The sequence below is a fragment of the Prionailurus viverrinus genome, chromosome A1 (assembly GCF_022837055.1).
Source record: "Prionailurus viverrinus isolate Anna chromosome A1, UM_Priviv_1.0, whole genome shotgun sequence".
NCBI lineage: Eukaryota > Metazoa > Chordata > Mammalia > Carnivora > Felidae > Prionailurus > Prionailurus viverrinus.
The window spans coordinates 144,279,966-144,295,030 of NC_062561.1; the positions used below are offsets into that span (position 1 = coordinate 144,279,966).

The following is a 15,065-nucleotide window of genomic DNA, read 5'->3' on the forward strand; positions in this document are numbered from 1 at the left end:
TGGTTTATCACAGGGAAGAACAGACTGGCTGCTGGTGGGTAAGAATAGACTGAGGGGAGCCAAGGGCATAAGCAAGGAGCCTACTTAGAAGGATATTACAATAATTTAAGAGAAGTGCCTTGGATAAGGATGATTATAGTGGAAGTGAATGAAAAGTAGTCAGATTCCACTTGTATATATTAATTTGCAACAGATTAGATGTAGCATATGAGAAGGAGTCAAGAATGATTTCTAAGTTTTTGGCAAGCAATTGAAACAATGGAGTTGCCATTAGGTGTAATGGGGAAGGCAATGGAGGAGCATTATTGATTTTAAACATTGAAAAGTTGAGATATCTGCAAAATAATCACGTGGAGATATTGAGTATATAGTTGGATATACAAATCTAGAGTTCAGGAGAGAGGTCATGGTTAGAGCTATATATTTGGGAGTTGTCAACAGGTAAATGGTATTTAAAGCTATGAAACGGTTTGAAAAAACCAATAGGAAAGAGAAAAGGCCAAAGACAACCCTTAGAAAGTCCCTTGTTAAGAGGTTTATAGGAAATACAGAAGATACAGGAATATGTTAAATGACACAAAGAAGAGAGGCAAATTCAAAATATAGGTGTTTTTTGAAACAACTGGCCTAGTCTCTTAAAATGTCAATGTCATTAAAAAAATAAGTGGAGAGAACTTTTCCAGGTTAAGGAGATGGGACAAATACAATACACGAGCCTTGATTGTAATCTGATTAGGGTGTGGAGGAATTATAAAAGGCATTTGACTTACTGTTAATTTCTAGATGCTGTTGGTATTATAAAGGAAACAACGTTCTTTAGGAGATATATGCCAAAAGATAAAGAAATGAAGTTTCATGTATCCACAGCTTAGCAAATAGTTCAGTTCAAAACACGCACATATACACATATACAAGCACGTGTGGGAAATGTTAACACTATTGTATTCTTTTTGAGCTTTGTGCTTTTCAAGTTTTTCTCTCTGAAGAATTTCATAATACAAAGATGAAATAAAAATGAGGTGAGGGATAAGAAAGAACTAATTTATAGTCCAAAAGGAGGATCATTGAGATAGGAGGAAAGCCAATAGAATGTATTGTCTTAGAATCCAAGGGTGGGGAAGTGTTTCGAGGGGGAAGGAGTGATTATCTGTGTCACAGTTTTTGATAGGTCAAGTACAAGATGAGCAGTAAAAGGTGACCGTTGGAACATTGGTCCACATGGGAGGCCCCTGGTCTCTTGCCAGGAGCAGTTTCTGTGGAATAATGGGGGTAAAAAGCATCACTGGTGTGGGCTCAAGAGAGAACAGGGAAGAATTAAATACACATAGTGTAGTATATAGAATGGGGAGTAGAAATCGGAGTTAAGTCTCTCCCTCTGCCCCTCTCCCCTGCTCACGTGCTCTCTCTCTCTCTCTCTCTCTCTCTCTCTCTCTCTCTCTCTCTCTCTCAAATAATAATAACAAAAAGGAATCGGATAGTTCAGTGGGGTTGAGTTTTTCAGGAGAAATAACCCATCTTGATGTCAAAATTGATGATAGCAGGGAAATACATAGTAAGTTGTTGAACAGTATACTTTTTTTGAATCAAGGAGGGTTTGAATCTAGAGCACAAGTGGGATAGGAGCACAGACAATGCATTAATAATAATAAGAAGAAGGGCCACCTGGGTGGCTCAGTTGGTTGGGTGTCTGACTTTGGCCCAGGTCGTGATCCTGCTTTGTGGGTTCAAGTCCTGCATCATGCTCTGTGCTGACAGCTCAGAGACTGGAGCCTGCTTCGGATTCTGTGTCTCCCTCTCTCTGTGCCCCTCCCCCACTCTGTCTCCCTGCCTCCCAAAGATAAATAAACATTAAAAAAAATTATTAAAAAAAAAAGAAAAAGCAGAGTATGTGGATATAGAGGAATTGATAAGAGTGGGAGGTAGTAGAAATTATCTTTTGGTTGCTTTAGTTTTTTAGTGAAATGAAGGATGGACATCAACTGGGAATGATTGTGAGTGAGGAAATTTGAAAAGTGAGAGGAAGTATGAATTATCCTGTAGGAGAATAAAGGAGTGTATTAACTATGGAAATTGAATATAATTGGTGGGTAGTAGCATCTAAGGTCTTTTTGAGCTAAGTCATCATAAATTTAAAATGCATTTAAAGTTGTCATGAATTTAAAGGTCAGCATGGTTGCATATTTCTCTCCAGGCCTGTTGAGCTGCATGGGAATGAATTGGAGTAGACATAGATTTAATAATGGTTGTTTTTCTACCAAATAAGATAAGTGCAGCAGGAAGGGTAAGAAAGTTGAGGGGGTGTGCACGGAAGTGGTTTATTCTGACCATAGACAGAATGTATTAAATTAGTCTCGAAAATGTGGGCACAGGGATGCATGTAGGACATCCAGGTGGTGGTTTCCAGTTGTTACTTGCAAGGATTGTCCTTGAGCTTAGTATCAAGATCAGGGCTGGAGAGAGGATTTGGGAAAGAAACATCAGACTGTTAAAGCTTAGGAGGGGTGCTGTAGCATTAGAAGAAAATTGAAAGAGGTGAGACCCTGATGGACACCAGAATTTAAGGAGTCAGGTGGAAGAAAGGGTCAGGCAGAAGGAGAACCAGTCAAAACAAAACAGAACTCTAACAAAAGAAAACTCTAGGGACGCCTGGGAGGCTCAGTCGGTTAAGCGTCCGACTTCGGCTCAGGTCATGATCTCACGGTCCATGAGTTCGAGCCCCGCGTCAGGCTCTGTGCTGACAGCTCAGAGCCTGGAGCCAGCTTAGGATTCTGTGTCTCCCTCTCTCTCTGACCCTCCCCCGCTCACACTCTGTCTCTGTCTCAAAAATAAACGTTAAAAAATTTTTTTTAAAAACAAAACTCTAGCATTAGACCAAAATTTTCTGTCTGCATAAGAAGCTTGAAATCCCTGACAAAGTTTTCTTTTTGTTTGCTTCCCAGCCCCAAATATATATTTGTTCACTTAATTAGACTAGTCTTAGCATATGTGTGTATGTATTTGTATGTATGTATGTATATGTATATGTGTACATATATACATGGTCATATAGTATCGGACCCATAATTTTGACTTGCTTTGTTAGACTTAAAATTTTAATTTTAATGTTCCTATTTAAGAAAACATTTCAAAACACTTTGTCATTAAAATAATGGCTAGGAGAGAGTTAATGGATAAGTAGCAGTCCATTATCATTACTGAAGTAAAGAAGCAGGCATCTTACCAATATAGAGTTGGTAAACTAAGTTTTATATTCAAAATATTACCATATATTATCAAATCTATTTTAGATTAAATTAAGCCCTCTAGGGGCGCCTGGGTGGCTCAGTCGGTTAAGCGGCCGACTTCAGCTCAGGTCATGATCTCACGGTCCGTGAGTTCAAGCCCCACGTCGGGCTCTGTGCTGACAGCTCAGAGCCTGGAGCCTGTTTCAGATTCTGTGTCTCCCTCTCTCTGACCCTCCCCCGTTCATGCTCTGTCTCTCTCTGTCTCAAAAATAAATAAATGTTAAAAAAAAAAATTAAAAAAAAAAAATTAAGCCCTCTATCTGCTTTCCTGACACATTCCTCTTTTATAGGCTGTATCTTATTTTACACCTTAATTATTGAGTGAAAAATAATAGATTTTCATATGGCAAACAAATTACAATAGAAAAATATGGTATGATGGGAATGCAAGCTGGTGCAGCCACTCTGGAAAACAGTATGGAGGAGGTTCCTCAAAAAACTAAAAATAGAACTACCCTACGACCCAGCAATTGCACTACTAGGTATTTATCCAAGGGATACAGGGGTGCTGTTTAGAAGGGACACATGCACCCCAGTGTTTACAGCAGCACTATCGACAATAGCTGAAGTATGGAAAGAGCCCAAATGTCCGTCGATGGATGAATGGATAAAGAAGGTGTGGCATATATATACAATGGAGTATTGCTCGGCAGTCAAAAATAATGAAATCTTGCCATTTGCCACTACATGGATAGAACTGGAGGGTATTATGCTGAGTGAAATTAGTCAGAGAAAGACAAAAATCATGACTTCACTCATACGAGGACTTTAAGAGATAAAACAAATGAACCTAAGGGAAGGGAAACATAATACAAAAACAGGGAGGGGGATAGAACAGAAGAGACTCATAAATATGGAGAACAAACTGAGGGTTACGGGAGGGGTTGTGGGAGGGGAGATGGGCTAAATGGGTAAAGGTCACTAAGGAATCTACTCCTGAAATCATTGTTGCACTATATGCTTAAAAAAATAAAATAAAATAAGGAAAAATATAGTATGATACAAGAGTTAATTAGGGCCCTGTTTTAAAGAATGACATATTTAGGGAAAATGTTTATAAATTTCCATTTGGATTCTACATTTAAATTCACCTCTAAAAATAAAAATAGTAAATAAATTATATATCATATTTTATTATTTCAAATATTTAACAATTTAGAAATATTTAAAAGCGCTTTGAAAATGCAATAGATTGAATCAGTCTAAATTATAGTGTTTTAAAATATTCTTTTTTTTTTTTTCCCCTTTGTGAAGTACTTCAAATGATATAGTCACTTAAATAGCTGCATTATTCAGGTTGATTATAGGCTGCAGCTTAAATGATACCTGGTTAGGGATAATAAAGTGAATGTAGGTATGTAACATATGTTTCTGTGACCCAGTTTAGAACTAAGTATTGGCATGTAATATAAATTCAGGATTGTATTTCATAGAAGTATGGTGGTAAGAAGAGTTCCTTTGATTAAAAAAAAAAACAAAGAACTGTAATTTAACAGCAGGATACAGTATTTCGACATTCTAAATTTGTCTGAAAGAAAAAAAATCAGTCTACACCTTTTTAACATTCCAATTTTAATTTTATTTCAGATTCAACTGTCCTTTAAGTTGAATGAGAAACAAGTAGTCTCAGGAAAAAGTTCATTTTATTAGTGAAATTTACCTCAAGTGGTATGAAGTAAAGTGTAGCACAAAGTATCATTGTTTGGTTCTGGCACATGGTTCTATAACTCTCTCCTTTACATTGTTATTTTTTTTTTCTTTTGTATTTATGTATGTATGTAATCGCTATAACCAGTGTGGGTCCTGAACTCATGACCCCAAATCGAGAGTCTCATGCTCTATTTACGACTAAACCAGCTAGATGCCCCTTCCTTGTTATTTTACAAAAATTTTGGAAACAAACTTGGACCAACAGAGCATTGTAGTTCTTTTCTGTTTGGAGTTTCTACTAATGGAGCTGCTGTAGACGACAGATCTAAAACATGTTACTGTAATTAATACTAAGTATTTCTCTTTGATAACCTACTTAGTTTTTAAAAAGCATAAATTCTGATATGTATTCTTAATTTAAAAGCTGTCTTTGTTAAGTATTTCTAGTATTCCTGATAAGAAAAAATAGAAAGTCATACTTCAAGGATCCTATTCAATTATCCAACTTCACAAGGTGCAATGTTTTCTTGCATATTTAACATAGAGATGGATCAGTTTTCCAGAAACAAATGCCATATTGGACCCATGATTATATTCTTAGAAATTCTTTGTCTGATAAATAGAGGACGAGTAGATAAATGTTGGAGATGGAAGGTCCCAAAACTTGGTCTTTCTATTCTTACTGAAATGGTGGACAGAACTAAATATGGCTGAAAAAAAAAAAAAAGATTTCACCTATTTTCCAAATTTATTTTTATCTTGTATACAAGGTGAATTGTCATACATTTTAGAGAAAACGAAAATCATACTTGTGCAGAACTATTATAAAGAAATAAAAAAAACAAACAAAACCAGAATGTAAGGTAACCTACTACAGACAGACTGGTCAGTTTACCTTTCGACATGCTGATAAAATTGTTTTATTTGAATATAACTTTACTGTTAATAGCTACATCTGATATACAGCAATAACAATATGTTTTCATAGAGTATTAATTTTTCCTAAAACAGCACCTACTGGCTTCTATTGGAAAATTGCAAAATTTTCTCCCAAATCATATAAATGGACATGCACTAAACAAGATTATTTAATGATATCAGAAAACAATGTGCGATTACATATCTTAATAAGAAATCCTTCCTGAGGTGCTAACAATGAACATAATTTTTATATTTTCTGCTTATATTTTCTTATTTTTCATATTCATTTATTCAGTAAATATGTATTGAATGTTTACTTTGTACTAAACAATATCCGAACAGTGAAAAAAATACATAAATTATCTTGGAGCTTTCATTCGGCTTGGGAGAGACACACAATAAACAGTAACATAATAAATAAGCAAATTGTTAGAATTTAAGTGCTATGGAGAAAAAAGAAGGGGAAATAGGGATTGAGGTGCTGAGGGTGGAGGCAAGTTTCAGTATTCTGTGAGAAAATCAGAATGGGACTCACTGTTAAATATGATAAACCTAATAAAATGAAAATTAAGCAAATAGTTAACACGGTATTTTTCTTCTTTCAGCTGGAACAGTCAAATGATTTCAGTTCGTGAAGCCAAAGCCATTCCTAGGCCTGATGGTATTGAATGGAGAAATAAATACATCTGTGTCGAAGGTAGCTTTCCCACAACTACTACTTTACCACCCAGTTATCACCATGGTACTGAGAGAATTACTTGAATAATTTCAGTTTGTATTTCAGTTAAAATTAATACATTCATATTCTGGCTTACAAGTCTTTTAGTTATAAAATTTTCTTTTTTTTCTTCCAACTTTTTATTTAAATTCCAGTTAACATACAGTGTAATATTAGCTTTAAGTGTAGAATTTGGTGATTCAGTACTTACATACACCATGCAGTGCCCATCACAAGTGCCCTCCTTAATCCTCATCACCTATTTAATCCATCCCCCCACTCTCCTCCCCTATGGTAGCCATCAGTTTGTTCTCTGTAGTTAAGAGTGTGTTTTTTGGTTTGCCTCCCTTTTTCCCCCTGTTTGTTTGTTTTGTTTCTTAAATTCCACATATAAGTGAAATCATATGGCATTTGTCTTTCTCTGACTTACTTCACTTAGCTTAATACTCTCTAGCTCCATCCACGTTGTTGCAAATGACAAGATTTCATTCTTTTTTATGGCTGAGTGTTTTCATTGAATTTTAAAAAATTAATTCTTTAGCTGTAAAAAATAGTAAATACGAATTTAGGCGTTTAATATTCCAGTTGGTAATATTTGAGCAGTCTTTATTCATCCCTCCTGCTTGTAGGTGATTGAAATTTAATTTCATGACTTGAAGGTGGAAGAAAATATTATCTTCATGTGATGATACTTATACTGAGATAAAATGAGTTCTTTTATAGCTAAAATATCGATACTTAAGGCAAGCTAGATTTTTATGAATAGTATTTATTTTACTTTAAAAATCGAATGCTCTGAAGATAATCTGTTCTCTAAAATTAATTTACATGTTGTTGAATATTTCTTTGAGTTGGTGGGAAATTGACTCAAGAGGCAAAATTACTCTCACAGATTCCAAGTTGAAGACTTTTGTAAATCTTGAGGTAAAAAAGAATGTGTTAAGTGTTAAGTGCAGTGTTTGTAGGAAAACATCAAATTTAGAATATTTTATTCTTGGATTATATGCAACATCTTAAGCGTCTTTGAATATGAAATTTAATTTCCTGCTTTGGTGGTTGGTTAAATTGCATAGTGGGTGTGTATTATTTTAGTTACTTGTGTTCTTTTGAATATTAAAAACTGTTGTGAAGTGCTGTGTGTGATGTGATCCGGTGGCTTGGCATAAGGCATTACTCTATTTTTAAAAAAAAGCACAGGCGTTCCTCAGATATATTGTGGGTTCAGTTCCAGACCACCGCAATAAAGCAAATATCACAATAAAGTGAGTCAAATGAAGTTTTTGGTTTCCTGGTCATATGAAAGTTACGTTTACCCTATATTGTAGTCTATGAGGTGTGAATAGTATTACGTCTAAAAGAACAGTATACGGGGTGGCTCAGTCAAGCGTCCGACTCTTGATTTCGGCTCAGGTCCTGATCTCATGGATTTTAAGTTTGAGCTCCACATCAGGCTCTTTGCTGACAGTACAGGCCTGCCTGGGATTCTCTGTCTCCCTCTCTCTGCCCCTTGCCCGTTCATGCTCTCTCTCAAAATAAATAAGATATTAAAAAAAAAGAAAGAAAGAAAAATGTACATACCTTAATTTAAAAAGACTGTTGCTAAAAAATGCTAACCATTGTCTGAGATTTCAGCAAGTCATAATCTTTCTGCTGGTGGAGGATCTTGTCTTGATGTTGATGGCTACTGACTAATCAGGATGCTGATTGCTGAAGATTGAGGTGGCTGTGGCAATTTCTTAAAATGAGACAGTGAAGTTTGCTGCGTTGATTGACTTCTTTTCACAAATGATTTCTCTATAGCATGTGAGAGCATTTTACTCACAGTATTTCTTTGAAAATTGGAGTCAGTCCTTTCAAACCCTGCTCTATTTTTTCAACTAAGTTTATGTAACATTAAATCCTTTGATGACATTTCAGCATCTTCACCAGGAGTAAATTCCATCTGAAGAAACCATTTTTTTTTTTGCTCATCTATAAGAGCAAGTCCTTATCCATTCAGGTTTTATCATGAGATTGTGGCAAAAGTCATTCACGTCTTCACGCTTCACTTCTTCTTTTTTTAATGTTTGTTTATTTTTGAGAGCGCAAGTGGGAGAGAGCAGAGAAAGGGGGACAGAGGATCTGACGCAGGCTCTGCGCTGACAACAGTGTTCAGGCTCCACTTTTAATTCTACTTCTCTCACTCTTTCCACATCTGCAGTTACTTTTTCCACTGAAGTCTTGAACCTCTCAAAGTCATTCATGAGGGCTGGAATCAGCTTCTTCCAAACTCCCATTAATGCTGATATTTTCACCTCTTCCCATGAATCACAAATGTCCTTACTGGCATGTAGAATGGTGAATCCTTTCCGGAAGGTTTTTCAATGGACTTTGCCAAGATCCATATAGGAATCACTGTCTTATAGCCTTACAAAATATATTTCTTAAATAATGAAACTTGAAAGTCGAAATCACTTCTTGATCCATGGGCTGCAGAATGGATGTTGTGTTAGCAGACGTGAAAACAACAATTTTTTTTACATCTTCATCAGAACTCTTGGGTGACCAGGTACATTGTCAATAAGCAGTCATATTTTGAAAGGAATTTTTTTTCTGAACAGTATGTCTTAAAAGGTGACTTAAAATAATTTAGTAAACTGTTGTAGACATATGTGCTGCGATCTAGGCTTTGTTGCTCCATTTATAGAACACAGGCATAGTAGATTTAACATAATTCTTAAGGGCCCTAGGATTTTCAGAATGGTAAATGAACATTGGCTTCAACTTAAAGTTATCAGCTACATTAGCCCCCGACAGGAGAGTCCTCTTATCCTTAAGCTTTGAAGCCAGGCATTGACTTCTTTCTAGTTATGAAAATCCTAGATGGCATCTTTTTCCAGTATAAGGCTGTTTCATTTACTTGGAAAATCTGTTGTTTACGGTAGGCATCTTCACGAATTATCTTAGCTACATCTTCTGAATACATTTCTGTGGCTTCCACATCAGCGCTTGCTCCTTCACCTCGCACTTTTATGTTATGGAGGTGGCTTCTTGCCTTAAACCTCATGTACAAACCTGTGCTAGCTTCAGACTTTTCTTCTGCAGCTTTCTCACCTCTCTTAGGCTTCGTAGAATTGGAGAGAGTTAGGGCCTTGCTCTGAATTAGATTTTGGCTTAAGAGAATGTTGTGGCTATTTGGTCTTCTGTCCAGACCACTAAAATTTTTTCCGTATCAGCAGTAAGACTTTGACTTTCATGTTCATATGCTCACAGGAATGGCTCTTTTCATTTCCTTAAAGAACTTCTTTGCATTCACAACTTCGCGTTCATTCCAAGAGGCTTAGCTTTTGGCCTGTCTTGGTGTTCAGCATGCCTTCTTCACCAAGCTCAATCATTTCTAGCTTTTGATTTAAAGTGAAAACTGTGTGACTCTTTCTTTCACTTCACTTGAATACTTTGAGGCCATCATGGGGTTATTTTTTGGCCTGAGTTCAATATTGATGTGTCTCAGGGAAAATAGGAAGGCCCAAGGAAAGGGAGAGAGACAGGGCAATGGCCAGTGGGTGGAGCAGTCAGAACACACACAGCATTTACAAAGTTTGCCTTCCTATATGGGTGTGGTCGTGGTGCCCCCTAAAAATTCCAATAGCAACATCAGAGAGCACTGATCACAGATCACTATAACAACTATAATGATAAAAAGTTTGAAATATTGTGAGAATTGCCAAAATGTGACAGAGACAACAAAGTGAGCAAATGCTGTTGGAAAAATGCCACCAGTAGACTTGTTCACAGGGTTGCCACAAAAAACACAGTATCTGTGAAGCACAATAAAGTGAAGTACAATAAAACAAGGTATGCTTGTACCGTGACAATAAACTCCTTTTAAAAATAGCCTTTCTAAACAATCAAAAAATGTACATACAAAAGGAGTGTTTTTAAATTATGGGCCTGCTTAGATTATATGACAAATCTAGGTCTTTCCCCTCTGTTCCATTTCTTCTTTCTAGCCACTTGATTCTCTTTCTCTTTAGTCATTTTCTTTCAGCTTTAGAGCATACATACGTCTTCTCATCGTTGAAAAATGCTCTTGATTGGTACTGGCTCTTGTAATTAGTTTTTGTGTTTTTTTTTTTTTTCCTTTTTCAGTGCCAGAATTCTTAAACTAGTAATTTTTACCTACTCCTGGCATTATTTCGGCTATCCCATCTCATTTCTAATGCCTTTAGTTATCTTCCTTTTCTCACTAGTATCCTCAATTTCCTTGTCTTCTCATATAGACAGTTTCCTTATCGCTACATATGGACTCTTCTCTCTTATCTTGTGGGGGAAAGGTTAGTGGGGTGGAGGTGAATATGTGGAAGGTAACATTGGAGACGCACACACACACACACACACACACACACACACACACACCCCTTTGTGTTCTTCCTGTCTTCTATACTTGCTCTCCTGTTTCTCTTCTTTCACTGCTAAATTTCCCCTACAAATTACTGTTCTCACTGTATCTTTTTCTAAACCGTTAAACTGTCCACTCACACCATAACTTTGTACTGTTTTCCATCCTTATGAGTATTAAACTTCTAGTTTCAAAGGTATTGACCTTTCCTCTGCTGGATAAATCAGTGGTCTTTTAAATTAAATTTAAAATTACCTTTCTGTGATATTTGACATTGACCACCTTTTTTGTGTATAGTGTTTTATTCCTTTTGATAATACTTTGTTCTTTATTTTTAGTTCTCTAAGGGTAGGGGATAGGTCTTTGACCCTTTGTCATTCTTCAGAAATCTTATTTTTATAACTTAGACTTAAAACATACCTATGCTGATGACTTTGTTTTTACTTGTCCTGTCACTTGAATTCTGTCTACCTTATTAGATGGTTCACAGGTATATAAAACTTTCTTATGCAGATATCTAATTAGGATTCACAATGTGCACTTGCTATTTCATAGGTTAAAAACTGTCAAATATTGGCTCTTTCATATAGTTCAACCTAATAGAGAAACCAAAATTCTCATTTTAATAATTTCTTGTTTATATGTGCATTTGACACTCTAGAACCTTTTGATGGAACAAATACGGCCAGAGCTGTGCATGAAAAGCAGAAATTTGACATGATCAAGGATCAATTTTTAAAGGTAAATAGTGTATGAGATTAACTCTAGAAACCTTAGTGGACTAGTATGCTTTGAAAATGGAAAAAAAAAAATCTAATAGGACAGAGTAGCCGTGGTTCCTGTGTTATGAAGTTGTTAATGTAGCACAATAGAGAATTCATGACTTGCTAGATACACTTTTCCTACAGAGAAATCGAACTCTGTGTTCATTTACATGGCTTTCATTTTCATGGAAGTAAGCATCAAAATGAGTGAATAAAACCTAACTGACTCCTTTCTGTCCTTGAAATATCAAGGAATTACTATAGCTTTAGAAGAAAGCTAATGTTTGTTCTGATTTTCCTTCTGTATACTCCATTGTAACAAGGAATTCGAGCACCATTTTATCTTTGTTTATATTTTGAGAAATTAAAAAAATCAATGTGTATGTTTGTGTACACACACATTATATATAAACCTCAGTGATACATATATAAAATATTGTTTATTCCTTCACTCTTTAGTCCATAATATGACTTTATTCATCGGTGATTTTGCTAGGTGTGGTTTCTTTTCTCAAGGAGTTCGAAGTACTGTGTAAAAACACATTGATGTAAATATATACTATGAGACAGATAGGAGAGAATGCCTCATTAAAGAAAAAAAGATCAGCAAACTGTGAAGGTCATTTTAGAGGAATACTTTTTCATTAGACATACAAGTAGACTTTATTTTGATGATAATTAAAAATGTAAGTATGTCATATTACAAGCTTTCTTTCACATTAGGCCCTCTTTTTATCAACCAGAATAGAAAATTTAAAATTAATAGAATTCTGCAGGGCAAAACAAATATCCAAGAGGAAGTATTTAGGTCTATCAGATTAAACTGAGAATTCAAAAACAGCATTGCTACATTGTGGTTTTTCTTGATGCCTGAACTTTCATTTAGGATTGTTCAGCTCTAAAACCAATACTTTTAGTCAGTTGAACAACTGAAGTAAGAATAAACCAGATATGCAGTCACTGAGTAGTGAGCCAAATCTGTAGCCTGAATAAGAATTTGGTTTTTTTCTTTTTGATAAGTTCTGTGTGCTCTTCTTTTTCTGAAGCACATGAAAGTGGTTTATTAGAGATTTACTCTCTGTAGTACTATTTTTAATTGGAAAAGCTTATCGATGCAAACTAGTCAACCAAATAATTGAAATAATCTCACACTCTCTCAAACCCCAAAGGTTTTGTCTTAATTACTTTGCTATTTTAGATGAAATTATTTAAGTCTGTGAGTAAATGTTAATATTGTCATTTGTATCTTTTTGTACCACCTATGTGTCTGTCCCTTTCTTTATTAATAAATTGGAACCACACAGGTATAGGGTTTTTAAATAACATTTTCTTTTCTGACAGCAGAAAAAAGACATTTACTATATTAAAAACTTGGGAGATAAACACACACACACACACACACACACACACACACACACACACACACACAAAATCACCCCAAATTTTACCTCCTAGAGAGAACCACTGTTAACATTCTAGTAACTCTCTTTTCAGTCTTTTGTTCCACTTATATTTTATGTTTTAAGAATTATTTTTTTCTTTTTCTCCCAGTCATGGCACAGATTGAAAAACAAAAGAGATTTGAACAGTATACTACCTTTAAGAGCTGCTATCCTGAAAAGATAACTGGCTTCTATATCTTAATAAATTCTTCTGAGAAATAAAGAACAATAGTAACACCATAATGCATTTTGTTTACCTCCATCATGGTTTCTTTTTAACTGTTCTTGTTTTCATGTTTTATTTTTAAGAGGACATACTTATATAAAGATTGCATATTTTATTATGACATTTCCTAATAAAACCCTTTGATTTAAAGATGTATTTTTGAAAATGTTTACATTGATTCGTAATATTATGGCATGGATTTTCAAGAGATCAGATAAAATATTTTTGGGGGAATTATCTGAACAAATAAAAGGTTTTTGATATAACTTCAATTAATTATACCACATGCTAATACTGAAGGGATGTGTGGAATTTTGGAAAGGGACTGATTCACACATACTTAACATATAACGTACAGTATATAGTTTGTTGCCCGTCTGTTCTGGTAAAGTGAAGATTCAAGCCAGTTATTCGGTTACTTGAAACAAAATGAAATCTGTAATTTCACTGAAATCACTGCAGAGGCATGAAATACTGGACAATTGCCTTAAGTCTTCACTTGACTCTCCGGGATAGACTGAGGCTTTGGGTGTGTCTATATTAGCATTTCATTAGTACCTCACATGCTTTTGATGTACTCTTGAGATTGCTTTAAATTTTTGTTGAAAACAGTACATTTTGCACTGTAGTAATATGAGCACCCTGTATTGTTTAGAGGTTAGTAAGTTGTTTTAAAGAATTAGTTCGTTGTAGATTTTTGAAAAGATGAAGTCCCCTGTGCTTTATGATAGTTCAGTGCAATGTGCACTTTTACTTTATTTCACGTTTTCCTGCTTTTATTTTCCCTGTAACATGAAGCAACAGAAACTGAAAGATCAAAGTTGAGATTATATCCTATTGACAGTATCAGAGTTTGTCTGTGTACAAGTGTAGGATTGTAATCTAAACTGGAATTTTTAGGCAGTAAGCCACTATAAAATGTTTTAGGTAAGACAAAATTATTATAAATAAAAGCTTAATGTTTGTAAAGATATCTTTTTTAGTATTTTTTTCCATATGAAGAAGTAGTGGTGGCTGCTAAAAAAAACCTACAGTGTTTATTAAGATTGATTATGGTTTATGTAAATATTTGTAAATTGGTCAGTGCCTGTACATTTAAATATGAAGAGTAATCTTGAAAACAATTTTAACTTTTTCAGAAGGACTGTGTACAACTTCTTTGAGACCTGCTGTAGCACAGTTTGTACCTCTAATGTATTTGAGTTTTTTGCAGACCAATTCAAATGCTAAGACTTTTGCTTTTCTTTGACTTGTAAAGGTGCAGATTTTCATTTCTTCTTTAAGTTTAAATTTTTGTATGATGTCAAATGGAATAAAGTTTATATATGGAAATTGTTGATGTGTTGGTTTTTTCTGTGTGAGGCTTTACTTGTGAGGTGAGGCTGTAGTTACCATCTAGAACTGAGCTGAATCTAATTTTTATGCTTGATAACTTAGGTTATACAGAAAATCTCAGAACGGAGATCATATTTGGTTAAGCCAGCTAAGCACATCAGCACCCTATTTCTGTGACATTATTTAGAATAAAGCTTTCCACATAGGTGAATTTTTTAGATTACTGATGTTTTCACACTTTTGAAGCAATTAAGCTTTATAGATCAATTCTTTTTCTTGGAAAGTTTCCTAAAATATACACTGTGCAACTCTTCTTTATTAGAATGTATTGAACATAATATTTTGGT

At 34.9% G+C, this 15,065-nt stretch overlaps 1 protein-coding gene across 2 annotated transcripts in view; it reads left to right on the forward strand.

Moving 5' to 3' along the window:
* Positions 1-14,718, forward strand: part of TENT2 (terminal nucleotidyltransferase 2) — a 71,952-nt gene extending 57,234 nt beyond the window's left edge. For both annotated transcript variants that reach the window (XM_047849115.1, XM_047849125.1), the window contains exons 14-16: positions 6,461-6,552; positions 11,613-11,692; positions 13,267-14,718. In XM_047849115.1, the coding sequence (XP_047705071.1) occupies positions 6,461-6,552; positions 11,613-11,692; positions 13,267-13,341 (247 nt within the window). In that variant the 3' untranslated portion in view covers positions 13,342-14,718. The remainder of the gene's footprint in view (positions 1-6,460; positions 6,553-11,612; positions 11,693-13,266) is intronic.
* The last annotated feature ends 347 nt before the right edge of the window (positions 14,719-15,065 follow it).